The sequence below is a fragment of the Indicator indicator genome, chromosome 1 (genome assembly GCF_027791375.1).
Source record: "Indicator indicator isolate 239-I01 chromosome 1, UM_Iind_1.1, whole genome shotgun sequence".
NCBI lineage: Eukaryota > Metazoa > Chordata > Aves > Piciformes > Indicatoridae > Indicator > Indicator indicator.
The window spans coordinates 113,181,324-113,200,484 of record NC_072010.1 but is presented as its reverse complement, the minus strand read 5'-3'; the positions used below and the strand labels follow the sequence as shown (position 1 = coordinate 113,200,484).

Below are 19,161 nucleotides of genomic sequence, written 5' to 3'. Positions count from 1 at the left end.
GTTCTGGTAGAGTTTTTGGTGGGGGCCTTTTGGGTTGGTTTGTTGTTTTTGTGTCTGTGTGTTCTGTTTGTGGGTTGTTGTTTTTTTTTCTTCTTTTTCTAAATATAGCAACTTTTCAGTAGTGGAATTTACAGTAGACAAATCAAAATGGAAAAATTTTCTCACAGAGAAAAAAAAAAAGATACTAACAACCATCAATGTTTTAAGTGCTACAAGGTAATACAAAATATCTTCCTGTTGTTGCCAAATGAAAGAAGAGAAACTAATAAAAGGGGAGGGGGTGGGGAAAAAAAAAAGTGAGCAAAATTAAAAGGTGCTCATTTGGCCAAGGTAGTACAGCAATGTTACAAAGAACAACTACATGGTGATGTGCATTGCAACCCTACATTTAAAAACCTTTCAACAGAGCTTTAAACATTTAGATTTTACAGATCAGTAAATAATTACTCGTTATCTTCACTTAAGTGCTGACTGAGCTCTGTAACTGCCCAACTTCAAACACAGCCACCTGCCTGCCTTTGGTATATTTATACATGTATACACGGGAAAATAAAAGGTTAGTACTGCAAACAGGAAAAAAAAATAAGTGTGCAGGGAAACAAAAAAGACACCACCTGACATGGTCTGCTTTCAGCAGAGATAGGACAACATCTCAAATTGTCTCTAAATAGGTTAAAGTTGAGTTGATCTTACAATTATAGCGTAAACAATGCCTGGGTTGCAGTGATGTCATTAGAAAAGGAAAAACAAAATTTAAAAAATTCTCCAGAGACCTTTATCAACTTCTGTATGTTTAGTCATACCCTTAAAAGTTCACTATTCACTCACAAAGAGAAATAGACAAACATGAATATTCCAAGTGAACAGACACAGACCAGTCCAGTATTTAGTAACAGTTTAACTTTTGGAGTCTCTTCCAGCATTTGTAAACAAACAGTCTCTTCCTCTACCTCCCGAACAGCTCTCTTGTTCATGGTTTTACTCTTAAAGCCACAGAACCAATCTATGAATTTCAAATGTGTCTCTCTATCATCAGTCTCTTCCTCGTGCTTTTTCTCTCCCATCAAAGCTGCTTGTCCATTTGAATAACAATCGACTGGTGTCTCAACTTCAGAGTGACTCATAGAAATCACTGGGTTGCTGTCATCTCTGCAAGTACCCAGAAGATTCATATCCTCCGGCTTCACGTTTTTAATGTTTTCTTCTGATTTGCCATTTGGCATGATATGGTTTGCATTTTCATTGCACTTGAGGATGCTCTTTTCTTGTACTTTGTAAAGTTCCCCTGTTGTAGCATCCTCTTTTATGTGCCTGTTTTTCAGGGCCCAGAACGTGGTCGTCCGAACTTGCTCCTTTGTAGGCGGAGGAGTGAGAAGGCTTACTACAAAGGTCACAATCCCAGTGATCCAGAAGAGAGACGTTGCAACATACATGTAATGGATATTTTTGATAAAGCTTGGCCTAGTATCCGGCTGGTTACACTCTGGAGCACGATAAATGAATGCCAGTACCAACCGTATTGCTCCAAGAACAAACCCAGCCATTCCACCATAGAAAGCCCCCTGCTCATTGCAACGCTTCCAAAAGATACCCATAAGAAACAGAGCAGCCACCGGTGGGGTCAAGTAGTCTGCTACCTCTTGAATATAAAGGTACATCTGACCACCTTGCATTTCTACAATTATCGGGACCCAGGCAATGCTTATAACTACCATGAACGCAACAAAGACTCTTCCTACAATCATCAGCTCTCTAGATGTTGCGCTCTTTCGAATGAGCTTGTAGACATCAAGCGTGAATATGGTGCTGGCACTATTGAATATCGAGTCCAAGTCACTCATCAGCGCGGCGATCATCACAGCCATCATCAGTCCCCGCAGACCAACTGGCACCAGTTTCATCACCAAACGTGGGTAGGCAATGTTAGAGCATCCAGCTCTGCTCCCGCAGACTTGGAAACAGTGTTCCGGATTAATGCAGGCAATATCATCTGCAAACAATATTCGTGAAATCATCCCTGGGACAACTATAATAAACATGGGCAGCAGCTTTAAGAAGCCTGCCATCAGAGTGGATCCTTTGGCATGAGCAATGTTTTTTGCAGCTAAAACTCTCTGAACTATAACTTGATCGGCACACCAGTACCAGACAGAAGCTGGGGTCTGTCCCAACAGAAATCCAGGCCAGGGAATGTCTTCATCTGTTGGCTCACGCAACATTTTCAGAGCATCAGGCTTTGGGTCAACATTGCAGGAATTGGTATTGGAAATGTTGTAGGTTAACAAGATAGACGTAATGTTTGGTGACGCTAACATGTACCTTCTTTTAACTTCTTCAAACCCGCCAACCTCCATAATACTTATGATCATAAGTGTGAGGGCACCAATAATCATAAGCAGAGCTTGAAGAGTGTCTGTGTAGATGACAGCCACAAGACCTCCAGTCACAGTCAAGAGTGCAGTCATTCCAATAAGGAGGATAACTGACAAATAGAGGTTCCAACCTAGCGATTCTTGAATAAAAAGTGCCCCTGAATACAAGTCAACTGAGAGCTTGGTGAAGATATAAAGAATTAGAGACAACGCTGCAAAATATATTTGAATTCTATGCCCTCCAAAACGCTTGGACAAGTATTCAGGCATGGTGTATACTCCCGACCGGATGTAGACTGGGACGAAGACCCATCCTAAAAGCTGCAAAAGCATTAAGGCGTTGAATTCCCATGCCCCTACTGCAAATCCACTCGCCGCTCCAGATCCTGCGAGCCCAATGAAATGCTCACTTCCAATATTGCTTACAAATAAAGATGCACCAATAGCTACCCAGTTCATAGAACGCCCCGCCAAAAAGTAGCCACTTACGGTGCTCCGATTGTATTTCCACATGGCAAAAAAACCTATGCACATTACAAGCACGAAGTACAGTGCCACAATGGCAATGTCTGCTGTTTCCAAAGAAGCCCTCATTTTTGCAAACAAAATGACTTGGCACAGCTGACGTCCACTTCTCGCCCCCCAGCAACCGTCTTTTAAGCAATATGTGAACCAGTTAACATATATCAACACTGCGGATCAAATTCTTTGTCCCTTGGGTTTGCTGTCCTGATGCTGGTGGTTGTGGTACATTTACTTTCTCCGCTTCTCAAATGGAAATTTGGAACTTAGCACGCACTTTTAATCCACATTCCACAAGAGCATCAGCCTTAACTCAGTTGATGTAGGAGAAATTCTTAGTTGCAGCTAAGTTTAGTGAGGCCTACTGTACCAACCCTGCAAGGCAGCAAAGACAAAAGACAAAGATTGAATTAGAGAAGAATTTCATGAAGTAATGAGAAAAAATTTGAAGTCTAGTAAAACAATGACTGCACACCACAGTTTTTTTCCCCCTTACATCTCCTGTTGTATTTATGCAATCCATAATACACATAACATTTGTAGCACTAAACAGCAATGCCTGTTACAAGTCAACTTTAATGTTTACAAGTACCTTAAAGGACGCAGCAATTCTGAAGTATTCAATGACCCAAATCCACCAGAACTATGTAAAGAATGCATTTTATTTTTCTTTAGAGACTCAAAAGTCTACTTCTCAAACTACTAAACAGGCCTCCCTCTTTCAAGCAATCTTAGTTAAAAAACAAAACTAAACAAAACAAAGGAGCATTATCCTGGCTAGCCATTTCCTGTACTGCACCCCACAAATCCTGATAGATCCTGGCATCACATGCATGCACTTGAGACACCAGCTGGCTGCTAGAGCTCAAAGTCAAGTCACAATGCTGGGAAACACACATTTAAGATCAGATGGAGAACCAAGGTTATTCCACAGGTTTTAGATGAGCTTGCACCTTCTGGAGTACAGATGATCACAGGATTACATTTTACTCTGAAAGCTTTTCATACATATCCTATGTAATCTAAGTGAAGAAAAAGTCCCATTAAAGCAAGTGACAAAAGCAGAACTACACCTGACATTCAGCTTCAGAGTATTTCTGTTTGCCACCGTTAATACCCACAAGGTTTCAGGATGTTTTGGGAGCACTCAAAATACAGGAGGGAGAACTGAATGGATTTTGGCAGCAGTCAGTTGCCAAGATGACAGGAAGTGATGCCCCCAGCACCATCCATTTGCATCCAAGCATGAAAAGTATACTCTGCCACTATTCCTGACCCCACAGTCACACCCAGTTCTACCAAAGCACGTCAGGAGAGAGACGCTTGTTTAGGCAAGTAGGACTGAAGTGCCCAACACAGAGGGAGATGGATAATAGCGAGACCCACTGGCAGACAACCAGACAGGTGAGAAAGGAAGGGGCAATGAGAAGCTGCACAATAGCTCCTTACCTCTGCCATGCAGACAGGATGCTGCTATCTCCTATTTATGCCTTGGGAGGGATCATTTACCTGTAGCCTTTTTAATGGGTTTAGAGAGTGACGGATATTAAGACTCTGCTTCCTGTGCCAAATGGGTACAGCAAAAGAAGACCAAAGCAAAGAGATGGTTTAGTCTAAAGATCGGAACACAAATCTTCAGTATTCAATACTACTACAGAAGAGTAAGGAACAGGAACTGATTCTATTCCTCTTTCCCAACCACTGGGAAAGATAACATAGGCACACCACTGATTTTTTTTCTGACCGTAAGATCTACCAGCCTTGTAAGTCCTACAAGCATCAGCTTCAGGGATTCCCTTTTGCACTTATTTGCAAAAGTGCTTTGGCACTATGCTGAAACTCACATTCCAATAATAAATACCTATGATTAATACCCAGGTAATATATTCTAATATTTGGGTGGTAGCTTTTTTTTTTTTTTAGCAAAACAAGTAAGTAGATACAAACTTTAAAAGTTCTCAGGTAAACTGAGTAATAAAAACTATAGCTAATGTTTAAAATGCACACATTGCCTTACTTTGTGCATTACTAAGAGCAGCAATGGTGCACTTCTCATTAAGCCACATGTATTTTTAAAATAGCTTACAAATCACAACTTGAGTCTTAAGAAATTCACAATCATGGTATTTGTATGGGCTGGCTGTTTTTCAAGAGTAGTTCAGAATCAAGAGATGAAATAGGCTCCCAACCACCACCTCACATAAAAATACAGGCATTCATTCTGCTGGAATTATAGGCGATAATGAGAGACCAAGGAAGCATGGCACAAAATGGACTGATTACAGTAGTACACTAAATTTATCATGCTCATAAGCCTCAAACCACAGATGTATTCTAAATTCTTCCATAGAAGAATTCACATTTATCCCCACCCACAAATGCAACAGCAGTTAAATGGACTATTAGTTTAATCCAACACAAAATTATAAACACTTCAAATCATATGACACCACCAGATACAAGTATAATGTACTATTCTTTGTTTTAAGCACTTCTGAGTAGTATTTTAATAGTGTTGTACCTTTTGCTATGTCCAACTACGTTTTCAAACGCAACTACATTACGTTTATACCAAAATTATAAATATTTTAAGGAAAAGGGAAGAAAAGATTTTACTCAGACACAGTGAAAAGAAGAACTACTATACAGAAAATTAGAATAATGGGCAAGCTAAAGAAATAGTAATAATCTTTTCTCTCTTCTGTTGCCCTGCTCTGTTACTGAAAAAAAAAATAGACCTTTAGTTCACTTGCTACCATCTTCCCTGGAGGTTAATCAATGACCTTGCAAAACTGTCGTGTAGCGTAATATGCATCCATCACAAAAATATTTGTTGAAGTTGATTAGATACAAGACGTATCCATCTCATAGTATCACTATTATAAACATCTTCAATCCCTGTGAAAAGCATGTAAGCAGGAGACACAGCTGCCCTTGGATAAATTGTGACATTTCTCAATTAGGATACTTGCCAAACTACAATGGGCTCATTCTAACCAAAATAAACAATACATGGAGTTTCTTGAGCATTTTCCACCAGAAGGTACAGCCAGACTATGCATCTGAAGTAATCAGTCTACAGGGAACTGAATCGTCACCCTTGAAATCAACATCTGAATTTTACTGCTTGCTTGAGCAGGAAGGTGGAAAGTTTTCAGTAGTGCTACAGCTTTGCTACAGTGTTACTAAAATACTGTACTGAAGTAACTTCTTGTACCAGTTTCTTGTTAGACCTAATTCTAAAATAACCCTGGAACTTTCTTCATTACAAAAATGAGACTCATCCCTCTGAACTTTCAGCAAGTTGTGACCTCAAGTCTTAAGAAGGACTTTAGAGACACCCCATGCGAGTTTAATCTCAAGTTATTAGAGCACCGTACATTGTGGCACCGACAGGGGAAAAAAAAGAAAAAAAGAAAAAAAAAAAAAGACAGAAAGACAGTGCTGCTGCCAAGGACTGTGAATTTCTATCCCCTGAGGCTGTCTTCTGGCTGGATCATATCAAAGACACAAAACAATGTGCTTCCCTCTTGTCTGAGGATAGAGTGCTACAGCTTTGGTGAGACAATGCATATGTCTCTCCAACAGGCAGCCTGTCCTTTCTGGGTGGAGGGGAAAAAAAAGAAAAGTCTCATCAAACAATTCCCTGAAGAGATATTATCTAATGTGAAGCAGATTTAGGGTGGGATTTTTTAGGAGAAATTTGATTGTTTTAAAGCAAAACTTTCTCCACAGTGCTTTTCTAATAAGATGGGATTTAAAATATGCCAGAATCAAACTGCTCCAGCCCCAAAGCAACTTACTTGATTTCTGCTCATTCTATTTCTCTTCTCAGCAAATGGGAAGTCTTTCAGTTGTTTTCCTTTTTATCTTACTGTTAGAGAGTCAGTCCCAATGGCCAATGCATTATGGGTTAATATGAGGATACAGACATTCACATATCACAAAGAAGCACCCACTACTACTATTTATTAGTAAATTAAGTACATATTTAAATTTATTTATAGACTTCATTGTAGTTTTGAAGTTCTGTTAAGAAACAATGTTTTTCTTCTGCACCTTCTTCAAGCAGGGGTATGTTAACTCATACCAGTAGTATTTTACCTACTGAACAACTCATTTGCATGAAAAAACGTACCCAGACTGCCAGGCTCAAGACCTACATGGTAAATATTAACGATCTCTCTCTTAAGGAAAAAAAAAAAGTCAGTCTCATGACTTGAGCAGGCCTGTATAACATTGAACTCCTCAAATGTTTTGTCTGATCTGCTCACACTGCAGGCCACCTGAGAAACCAATGCAAATGAATTCCTACCTGTCCACTACTCCACAGTAAACACAAGAGTGTCTGAGGTAGCCTATTCTCTCAGAGAAAAAAAATTAAAATGAAAAAGCTTCATTCCATTTATTACAGCACTCTAGAACACGCAAGAAAAAAAGGAGCACAAATGTTCTTCATGGAATAACTGATTCATATCAACTTATCCTTACGTAGTACACACCCTTGAGAAAGCAGGGGCTGTCCTTGCCAGCTGCTCAACAGAGCCCAAAACATCCAGGACAGCAGTTTCAGGACTCTCCCTTGTAAATCAGGAGCTGGGGCCAGAGGAGCCGGACAAGAATTCCACCTGAAACAAACTGGGTATGCCGTAGGAAGCAAGAAAGCTCGGAGACAGAGATTGACCTGTAGCATCTAATAAATAACTTAAGGGCTGGACTGGCATTCCCAGTAGCTCAGTCAGCTGGGGTAGGAGAGTACCACATTTGAGTTACCTGAATCAGCAGCAAGCTGACTAACCTGTTTGCCACACGTGCTCTGCTGCCCCAAAGTGGTACTGCATCAACACTTCTGTTGGCCTTGAAGAACACAGGTGCTGCAGAGGCAACTCAATACATCGTCACTACCACAAAAGTCCAATTTGAGGTGCAAGGTTCAAATCACTCAAAGGAGTTGTTATGAACACATAAGGTCTGAGGTTTCAGGAATTGCTCCAGTTCTGGTCTTCGTTTTACTGCAGCATCAGAAAAAGAAGCTTGCTCCACAATACATTCTTCTCCATTCTTTTCTAAAGGACTGCTGAAGGAGACATGAGAAATAAGTAACCTCACAGCACGCAGTTCAGCAGAAGAAACAGAACTACACTATGCTTGCCAGTCAGAAATTTAGTGCTACTGTGGTCTATTACAGACACGGTAACTGGAGTACTGTAAGTCTGACTGAAGTTGAAGGGCACTGTGACTGGCAGCATTAGAGCAGTAGATCAATTTAATTGATGGCTTCCACCCCCCAATCCCAGGTGTACACACCTCTTTAGGTCTCCCACCAAATCACAAATTAAAAAGGGGGAAACAGAAGGGAGCTGGTGGTAGAAGGAGACAGAAGAAAGAGAATGTAGCTCTATGGCAGTGCTCATTCAGTACTCTAAACACAACAGAAGCTACAGTACTGTTGAACTGCAAAGCAAGATGTCTTATTTTCTGAAACCTACATCACTAGCAGTGCCTCAGCAAGCCACTTCATGCCACCGCCTGTGGCATTCACATTTGAATAGTTTCTTTTCCCATGAGTCAGCCTCCAGTACTCTGTCAGGAATAGTGGATTTATTTGCTTCCACTGTTCTTCCAGAAACTCCCAACACCTAAAGGCAAAGGGGGAGGTTAAGCTGGGACAGAAGAAAGGAGATAGAAATGTCCTTTTTATTTGTTAAAATTAAGACATACCATAAAGAAAAACTACCTTTTCCACACCTATCTAGACGTAGTGTAGTCATCTTACTCAGGTGCTAAGAAAGAGTAGTCCATCAGCTTAAGCTTACTGACTATTCATTTGAAAAAAAAGCATGTAAGCACTTCCCTTTTTCCCTTGTCAGCCCAAAGAACTGGCTTATGTTTACAGGGGTGTCAGGGGTGTTATCTGGGTTCTCTGAAGAGAGCAGAAAGTACAACTGCTGCTCAGACTGCTGAGCAACTGAGCCACTCTTCTCTCGCAAATAAGCACAATCATTCACATCTCTGCCACAACCCAAGCATATAACCACCAGAAACTCAAGATGCTCAAAGATTGTCACTACAAGCAGCTCCATCCCTCAGCAAGGGACCCATGTTCTTCTTCACAGCTTCAGATAGATGATGTTCTTCCCTCTACCCAGGAACTGGAAGCAGAAGAGGAAAGAGGGTACTGAGAAGACACAGTCTACAGTAACTAAGTAAAGAGCACAAGAGGCCAAACCAGGGAAAGCAAGCTATTTTAATGGAGGCAGGAGGCTGTCTCTCCACCAAAGGATGGCAAAAAATAGAAGATTCTGGCATCAGGCAGCATTTTTCCTGCCAAGTAAGTATGTCAAGATGTCAGCTGACAAACCAAGTTGGAAGCTGCAGAGGGACACTGAGCCCAAAGAATCAAATTCCTTCTTGTGGCAACCTAAACTTCAGAAGCATAAATATTGTTACTGCCACTGGCAAGTACTATTTACCTGAATTAGTTCAAAGTACTTTGTCACTAAGAGCAACAGCAAAATAATGCTTAAAACAAGAATAAACATTCAAGAATTTGATTTCTGCAGAGGACCTGAAACCACAATCTAGTTCCTGGATGTAAAGGACTAATGGTCGCACCATATTAGAAACACACCATCAAAAAGTGTTGTAAAATCTCCTCCACAAATGAAAATTACTATTTTCTTTAGCTGTAAGGTAGAAAGATGTGATCCAGTTGGTGGTTATCACCACTCAGCAGTAAATGATGTATCTGGCATCCTGCTAGCCTAGAAAGATGTGTTGGTTCACCCCATCCTGCTCTGGCAAGGGGGACGGACTAGATTCTGTGATTTGAAGAGGATTTTGACTAGGATTGTAAAGACTTCAAACGTTACTTGAGGAGTGAGAAAGGAGCAGTGGAAGTGTCAGTCGACATGCAACTGAGCAAAATACTAGGAAAAGATAATTCCTAGAATTTCTAAGGAGAATATAAAAAAGAAAAAAAAAAACAACAAACAAAACCACAACAAAACAGACTCATTAAGCTTATTTAAGACTTCCCCAAGTTCCCATTACATTTATGGATGCCCACAATCTTTAAAAAAAAAAAAAAAAAAAAAGGCATCACAAGGTTTACTGAGACACAAGACAAGTTTCAGGGGCATACACAATACCAGAATTTAAGCATGAGGGTATGAGGCCCTCCAAGATTCCTAGCCTGCTGGGTGCTCTTGGGGATTTTCAGACACCAGAACAAGGCTTAAAGTTATCTTGGATATAAAACAACTAGTGCTACTCTACGTCAAGCTTTGTAATTACCTACATTAAAAGTTACCAAACACTGATCTATTTTTCTAATAGTTTCAAACAAAACAACTACACTGAACACATTCCGCTCCTGTATCCATATTCCACATGTAGCTTTGTTTTTAATTATTACTCCTTAGATATTTGTATGACTCAAGCACAAGGACTGGCTGGTAACTGAACAAATCAAGATTAAAAAAAAAATTCAAAAAACAAGAAGAAACGTAATCCTCATAATCATATTTCTAGGGTTCATGATCCTTCCTTTACAGTACCTGCTTCTTTTCCTCCCCTCTACTCACCAAGGGCGATGCATTTTATTAGTACCTCATTTCCAGTACCTATATTTGCAATAGTGCTCCCACAGTACAGGGCTTTCACTTACACAGATCTCACCTTGCTTTCCGTATCTTTCCCTATCTTTCCCATTCTACATAACTAGCTATATTTTGCCTGCCTACCTTCCCTTTTATTTCCACCCTATCCACCTTCTTATCAGCTCTTCTACAGAATGCACACTAGAGATATTCCTGCTGCTCCACTGAGCAGGCAGTTTTGAAGGGAACATGGTGCCCAGCGGTTCCTGCTGTCCTCGGATAAGCACCACAGAGCTGGCACAGGCAGCTGTATCAAGCAACTGCTTCCACATAAGCAACTCTTATGCTCCCAGAAGATATCTGGGTAGCTGTGGCTCAAAAAATTATCAACCAGCTCTGGCGGGAGTCTGACAAAAAAAGGAAGATAAGTTATTTGATCAATAATCAACAACTACCACAGTAATTTTGGGGTGGAAATTGACAGTGTTATGGCTCTAGAATAAAAGAGCAGGGGAAAATCAGCTCCTGATATATGTAAAGAAAGCAAGAACTTCCATCATTACAAAATATGGTATATATGATGAATTAGAAGAAAGCAAACATATACACACATTCATACTTGAAGTAATTTAACAGCTTATTTTAAATGACATAATTATAGAATCGTCAGGGCTGGAAGAGACCTCAGAGATCATCTAGTTCCAACCCTCCTGCCATGGGCAGGGATATACCTCACTAGATCAGGTTGCTCAGAGCCACATCCAGCCTGGCCTTAAAAACCTCCAGGGATGAGGCTTCTACCACCTCCCTGGGCAACCTGTTCCACCCTCATGGTAAAGAACTTCTTCCTAACATCCAATCTGAATCTACCCATTTCTATTTTTGTTCCATTCCCCCTAGTCCTATCATTACCTGACACCCTAAAAAGTCCCTCACCAGATTTCTCACAGGCCCCCTTAAGACACTGGCAGGCCACAATAAGGTCTCCTTGGAGCCTTCTCTTCTCCAGACTGAACAGCCCCAACTCTCTCAGTCTGTCCTCACAGGAGAGGTGCTCCAGCCCTCTGGTCATCCTCCTTCTCTGGACACATTACAGCACCTCAATATCCTTCTTGTAACAGGGGCTCCAGAACCGGACACAGTACTCCAGGTGGGGTCTCACCAGTGCGGAGTAGAGGGGGAGAATCACCTCCCTTGACCATCTTATATGTCCATAGTGGACATCTTTAAAAGAGTCACTTTTGAGGGCTTTTACAAAGGAGAACAATAATGCTGTCTTCTCACAAGAGGTTCTCCTCCCTTATTTTTCAAGAGTTAAAGGATAGACAGTCTGCAATGAACAAACAAGGAGAGATACACAGCCAAAAGAGAAGAGCACATTACTACATAGGTAACAAAGAGAAGTTGAATCTTAAAGGCTAAGCTGCCATTCCTGAAGAAGGGCTAACCAAATCCCACTGAAGTCTGCCAGTCCCAGCATGGACTCAAGAGTCTGCCCACAGTTCTGCTTCAGTGCTCAGGCTTGCAGCTCCACAGCTTAGGGAACAAGAATGGCAGAGTTAACCAGAGCATCCCATTACCTACACTCGCTCAAGCATGTCACTTGATACGCTGCAGAAACCTGTATAAACCAAGAAGCTTTCAAATCCCTTATTCTTGTCATCATCTTAGTACTCACTTGGGAAAGTTGTTCAGATTTGCCTAGCTAACAACTGTTTTAACAAGCCTTGAACAGTTTTGCATTAAAAAAAAAGAAAAAGAAAAAAAACAAACACATTAATTCCTTACCTTCCCCCACACTCAAGCCAGGCACATATCTCAACTTGGCAGAAACTTAGAATAGGACCACTCTCAAGTCTTCAGGTTGAAAAGTGGCAAATGTCAGCCAAGAGGGCATCATTCTCAAATGCTGTCTGTATGACACACTTCAAAATCCAGTTACTCTTACAAAAATGCTTAAGGCAGAAAACAAAAAGCTGTCTCCTACAGGAAAGTCAATGTTAGATCTTGTGGTTTTCCAGTCTTGCCTTTTAGTTCCAACTGTTTTCATTCCAGCACCACCTCAGACACAAGGGTCCTTCCCTGCTAGACGTAATACTGTGAAGAGCAGCCAGTTTCAGCCTACAAAAAAGTGAAAGGAAATAAGAGGAAAACTTTTCTGTAATTTTAACCTGCTAAGTACGAAAAAAGTGCAGGGAAGATGCACAATTCAACTGCAAGAACAGGTAGATTTACCAGGACAAAAAGAAAATAAAACCAGTATCTGTCCACTTACTGCCCTCTTCTTTCCCCCTTTCTTCCTAGCAACTAAGAAGTCAAGAGACTAATTACTGCAACTGCCTACACAGCAATTAAGCCAAGATGTCAAGCAGCACTACTGGCCATTACTTTGGCTTTCCTAAAATAACCTACAATCTCCCCAGCAGGGTGGGGAATTTCTGAAACACGGTAACCCACTCCAAAGGCAACAAACATATGCTGAAGACAACTTACATTGCATGAACATGCCAGTCAAACTGAGAGCCCATATCCACTGCAGTATTACAGAGGTGGGTGGATGGGTCCCCTAGTCTAGGTATTCGCTGAAACAAGGTTATTAATTAAGTTTCCAGCTATGATACATACTATATATTTGACTCTTGTTACATGTGAAGTGGAGAAAAGTATGCAGCTAATAAAATAATATTTTTCTTCATTTTTAGTGAAAAACTCTAATCTAAAGTATTTTGAAACTATTTACTTCAGTTCCGTTTACAAATTTGACTTGTTGAAGACAAGCGTCCCAGCTCGCAAGAGTCGAGCAGCAGCCAGAATAGCATGGGAGTATCGCCACCTTCTCTGTCTATCCTAGGCTCCCCAGGCTGCCAATTATCCTTGGAAGGTGTCTCGCATTGCCGCCCTGTGGTCAGACTGAAAAACAGCAGCAGAGCAATAGGAAGCCATTTCCAGCCCTTGTTCCCTTTCCCCCCAATTTCCTTCCCCGGGCTCTCAAGAGAGTTTCGGCAGGACGAAAAGGGTAGGAAGGAAACCTCCCTGAAGAGCTCTCCTGCTAATTCACTAGCGGCTCACTACCTTTTCCTGCCAAAGGTCCTGAGCTGCCATAATTACCCCCCTCCCTTGATGCTGAAAAGCCAGATAACTCTCCTGGGAGAAAGTTAGAAATAACTAGAAATTCATATTTTGCTATAAATAGTAAAGGTTAGAGCATGAACAGCTGTGACTTCATTTTGCACTTCTACCTTCACAACTGTAGACTCTAACACAGGCATTTGAGAGTAGTCAATGTGCTGTTTACACACATCTGTATGCTACCAGCAACAAGTCTGCAACAAACTCACCAAGCTCATTCCACTACTCGTCACTTGCATGTTGGGAGTGTAGAAAGCCACACACGTGGACAAAAAACATTATTTCCACCCTAAGTTCCAGTCACTTCATTGGCCCCATATCTTCCTTCTTCTAAAGCATGTCCTCCATATACTTGCATACAGAGTAACATAATCCAAGTTCTCCACTGCAGCTGCTCTTCAAATACAGTGACACCACAGAGAAGTAGTTTGGGGGGATTTTTTAATGATTTATTTTGGGAGTGCTTTTAGGGTTCATCAGTGTTTTCCTAAGAGTCACTGGCTGGGGTCTCCTGTGATCCAGGACTCCATCCACAGGCAATTTATAAATATGGTATTTCTAGTGCAAGTTAACTACCTAATCATACTCTACCTAGAAAACAAGACAGAAGAGCACTCAGCTATGCATTCTGAATAAAGTCACATTTTGTGACAAATACAGAGAACTGGTGACAAAGTTTTCACCCTTGTTCCCCCATGCCAAGCTCTTGGGTGTTACATTTTGAAGACACAAAAAAGAAAGCTGAAGAGACTCTGAGAGAGTCTGCAAAGAAGCAAAGCGACATGGCAGCATTGGGCAGGACTCAGGGGTCATGCTCACGCTGTAACCACATCGAAGTTAGCTGGGTAGAGGAGACCACCTGCACAAGACTGTATGGTTCACAACAGAAGCGACATGCATGAAAAGAATGAGGAAGGACCCCAATCTTGAACATGGTACTAGGGAGAGCAACAGAGTTTAAAGCAACAAAAGTGCATTTGAGGGATTTATTCTGCCTAGATCTACGAAAATGCCAAGGTAACTATTAAAGACAACCGTGGGCGGGGGAAACCCCACAAAATTACAAAATTTGACTCTGAAGAGAGTCATGGAAGCCTACCATACTGTAGCTCTGAGGTTTGTGCTCAAGCTGCTAGAGAGCTCACAGGAGCTAACAACAGCCCTAAAGCATGAGAAAGCCAGACAGGAGTGTTGTTTTGATTTTGTTGGGGTTTTGTTTGTTTGTTTGGGGTTTTTTTTTGCTTTGTTTTGTTTTTTTTCTGCAAGGCAGAGGAGCGGTCAGAGATGAGGAAGGATGCCACAGGCACCAGGAGAAGCATCAGCACTTGTTCAAGCTTAACACCAAAATATGCACTGGAGCACACAGTCACCACGCACGGCAGGACAGCAAATCCCTACCCACGGGTAGCTTCATCAGGAAGCACTAGTGTTGAAGAAACCTTGTAATTTATTCAGGACTGTATATGATATCTCCAGCTTCTACAGGAAGCAACTGCATGCTCACTGTAATTTCAGAGTGCTTTATTAGCTCTGTATTCTCCACGGTTTGGCTACTTTAAGTTTGCAGTATGATTGAGATTATGCACAGCTATGGGGGTCATTAGAGCAACCCCTCTGCCACAATTCAGCAGCAGCATGTTGCATATAACCACTACAGGATATTTTTTTCCCCCCAAGTGTCTTCATTACACAAGAACAGCTGCAGTACTAAGATAATGGAACACAAGAAAGTACCTACATCTGGTGTACAGTCAACAGCAACAACAACCAAAAAAAAATTCATCTAGACTCACTAAATTTTACAGTTACAACTGTGGTAGGTTAAAAACAGCAGTACACCTGAATCAAAACAAGTGTTTTAACAAAACCACCTTAAGATATATCTATCATAAAATGCACCTTAAGGTGTATCTATGAGGAAAGAATATACTAGAGTCAAATTTCAGAGAGGAAAAGGATGTAGATGTTAAATCTGGAATGTACTGATGCTCATTAGAACCATCATACAGCTAAAAGCTTATCCCAAAGATCCTTTCCACTAAGCAGCACTCCATGGCATCCCTCCATGTCAGTTTGTTCATGTCTCAGTATCGTGTCAGATCTGTCATGCTTTCTGCCCTGCTCTGTATTTATAGCATCTGCATGACATAATGCATCTCTCACATTAACAGCATGTATACAGAAAGTATCAACGTTACCTATGGCTTATACACTGATGGGAAGGAGTGCATAGGGAAACAAAAAAATAAATACAAATTTAATAAATAAATAAATTTTAAATCCCACAGGTTGACAACCCAAGTCCAAAGCAGCGTGTTTTGTCAGAACAACTGCTCTGCGAGGTGCTGCAGCAATGTCACCAGTTTTTTCTCTGTTGCTACATTTCTCCACTAGAGGACTCACCTGAGAAGTCTACTACTGCTTCTGCAGTTACGGCAAGTTCATAAAAAAAAAAAAAAAAAGGCAGCCCTGACATGTGGATGGTACATGTAGAATGAATGGAAATGTACTAGTATATGTCGCACATGTAATACATGAAGACATGCTCCCGTAACTACCGAAGAAAAACTGCAACGCTATTTAGCTTCCCGCTATTTTATGACAAATATACATGTTAATGTAAACAGTGATTAAATGTAAGAGCAAGCATGGTCCACACTGGGTCAGATCAGAAAGGTTACAGCTCAGCCGAAATGCTGCTACATTCCAACACCAGCACTGCATACTAAGCTGGTAAGCAGCAGATAAAGACTATAGAAGGTACTAGAGAAGGACTACTATCAGCTACTATTTTTCATCTAAACAGGGATGTTTCTAGGTTTGGGTTTTTTGGTTTTTTTTTTTTTTTTTTTTGGTTGGTTGTTTTTTACACACAAGAATACGCACCTCCCGCACCGATGCGGCTCTTGTACAAAACAGAAAGAGCATCATAACCTCACTCGCACCACGGCTTATCATCATGCCACCAAAACAGGCGGCAACGGCTAGCAACGCTTCCCGTGGACAATACAGAGAGCCGTTATCACCAGAGTTCAACTGGTGTTTGCAGCGGCAGGGAAAAAAAAAATCAGAATGGGACTCCGCTGGTACAAAGGGGACCAGGTCAGGCACGGGGATGACACCCCGCGAGGGGAAGCTTGTCGGAGTAAGTCCTTCCTTTCCCCCACCAAGGGGTCCCAGAGGCGAGAGAGGACCCAGTGTGGGGCTTCTACGATCTAGCAAGTACCCAGAGAAGCAAGCTACCGCAGGTGCTGGGGTGGGGGAGGGCGAAGCACACGGCAATGGAAAGCGTTGGTGCTGCAGAGGAAGAGGGGGAAGTGCTAACATCAATGCCATAAGGGGAAGGAAAGGACAAGTTCACTCACACCAAGCAAGTCGCAGAAAAGAGTTACAGGGGAAAATGCATCTATTTCGCTAAGTGCGGGATCTGCTTACCTGTGGACCAAAGGGGAGGGAGAACAGAAGCGGACTGTGACTCTCGGGGAACAACCAAGCAAACTCTCCAAAGGAACAGGGGGGTGCAAGAAACGAGGAAGGGGAGATACGACAGAAAACATACGCAGGAGCCTGAAGCACACTGCGTAACTCCGCTACCGAGCGCGGAGAGGAAAGTAGGGAGGGCAGGGCTCGCCCCAGGGAAAGGGGCTGGCCGGGCCGCCCCACGCCCCACCGAGCGCCCGGGGATGGCTGCCACAGGGAGACCAGCACGCGGCGGCAGGGAAAGGAGGTAAGGAGGGGACGCCGAGGACTGTGGGGGGACGTATGTCTAGTGCCACCTGTCTCCCTCCCGTCTCCCCTCCCTCCCTCCCTCACTCACCCTCTGCATGGCTTTCAGGATCAAAGCCAGTTCATATCGAGGCATCTTAGAGCTGTATGTGGCGGGAGGAGCGGGGATGGGGAGGAGGGGGCGGTGGTGATGCCAGAGATGGGGGGACCGGAGGAGAAAAGCGCGTCTCCGGCGGCAGGCGGTGCTGACGGCGGCTCGACCCGCGCGGCTCCCAAGCTGCACAGACACACGGGCGGGCGGCGCGGCTTAAAGGGCGCCGGCAGCTGCGCAGGCTCCGCCGCGCCGCCCCTTGCCCGCGCCAAGCACCGCCTTCGCCGCGCACACGCCCGCCCGCCGGGGGGTCGTTGCCGGTCGCCCGCGGGCTACCCCGGCGTCCCGGTCCGGGGAGGAATGGGCTGGGGGAGCGGAAAAGGGGATACCAGCCGCCGGGAAGGGGAACTAAGCCGAGCGGGCCGGGCCGGGCCGCGGGCTCCACCTCTTCCCCGCGCCGGCTCGGGGCCTGCGCCAGCCTTTCTCCTTCCCGCCGCAGCGGCGGCGGCTGTGGCTGCTGCAGGGAGTGGAAATTTCCACTGTGTCCGCCCCCTCGCTCCCCCCTTCCGCGCACGCACGCACCCGAGACCGCACATTGGGGAGGGGGGAAGGAGAGTGCCGGCGGCACGGGGGGGGCCGTGCGCCTGGCTCCTTGCCGCCGGCCGCCATGGCCGAGGGCCTGCTGCCGTCGTCCCCACGCACCTGGGTGGGTTGGCGTCAGGGAGGGTGGCACAGCGAGGTAGAAGAGCTCCTGCGCCTGAAAGCAAGGCAAGGCAGCTGTCGTGGCTACGGCCTCCATATGGGGCATCCCCAGCTCTTCCAGAACCTTCCACAACCTTCTAAGTCCCAGCGCTTCAGGGTCCCTCTGTGCTTTTGGCCCCCTGATGGAGGTTTAGGTAGACGTGACCCACCCACAGCAGGCTAGGTGTAGGGACCTGAAGGGTTGTGGGATCAGAGTGAAACTGCAGGGTTAGAAGATGGCTGTTGTTGATGCCTAGGTGCTCCAAGCGAGGAAGATTGTGGGTAAGCATTTCCCAGCTAGTGGTGCTTGGCATGCACCCTTGGCATTGTACTTGCACACAGCCATCAAGGTCAGTGACAGAGGATACCCTCGGTCAGCAGTACATGCGTCTAGCCATGGCTGTGCCAGAAGCCTACTACCACTTGTATCTGCCAAAGAGTGGCATTTGGAGAACCTGGTGGCATATCAGGCTTGTCTCAAGAGTATTTCTTCCTCCATGCTTTGAGAGTATTGGCTTACGTTCTCATGTACCCCAGACTGTCCAGCTAAGGAAAGCTAGCTCATGCTGAGTGTTTGCCCAACGTTTTGAAGTCCTCATTGCTTGGCTGGGTCTACTCTCAGAAAAAAACAGGAGAGGCAGGATGAGATAGTAAAGCCACCATGCTATGGCTCAAAGGCAAGGAGGAGCAGGAAAGATGGCAGATATCAAGATTAAAAAAGTTCAGTGAAATACCTTATCTATTAAATACCAGTGCAAGCCCATTAAGAGGGGCCTCAGCCATGCCCTTCCACACTAACAAGCAGGGTTGCTTTCTGTTACTCTGGTTGCACACAGAGTTGGTGAAATGAATCTCAGGTGCAGGTACTGCTAACTGGAAACTTTCCCAGCACTCCTGGGCACAGGACTTGTGGCACAGCCAGCACAGGTAGTGCTGTAGGCCTTCCTCGTTGTAAGCAGTTGTGATTTCTAAGTAGTTC

General features: G+C 43.6%; 2 protein-coding genes across 2 annotated transcripts in view; both read right to left on the bottom strand.

Moving 5' to 3' along the window:
* MRPS6 (mitochondrial ribosomal protein S6) overlaps positions 1–17,548 on the bottom strand; it is a 50,345-nt gene extending 32,797 nt beyond the window's left edge. Inside the window, exon 1 of the mRNA XM_054389165.1 lies at positions 17,442–17,548. Within this exon, the coding sequence (XP_054245140.1) occupies positions 17,442–17,486 (45 nt within the window). The 5' untranslated portion in view covers positions 17,487–17,548. The remainder of the gene's footprint in view (positions 1–17,441) is intronic.
* Positions 287–17,471, bottom strand: SLC5A3 (solute carrier family 5 member 3). The gene is made up of 2 exons (XM_054389153.1): positions 17,442–17,471; positions 287–3,269 (listed from the first exon to the last, which is right to left on the bottom strand). The coding sequence occupies exon 2, from the start codon at positions 2,964–2,966 to the stop codon at positions 825–827; it is 2,142 nt and encodes a 713-aa protein (XP_054245128.1). The 5' UTR covers positions 2,967–3,269; positions 17,442–17,471; the 3' UTR covers positions 287–824.
* Positions 17,549–19,161: the final 1,613 nt, after the last annotated feature.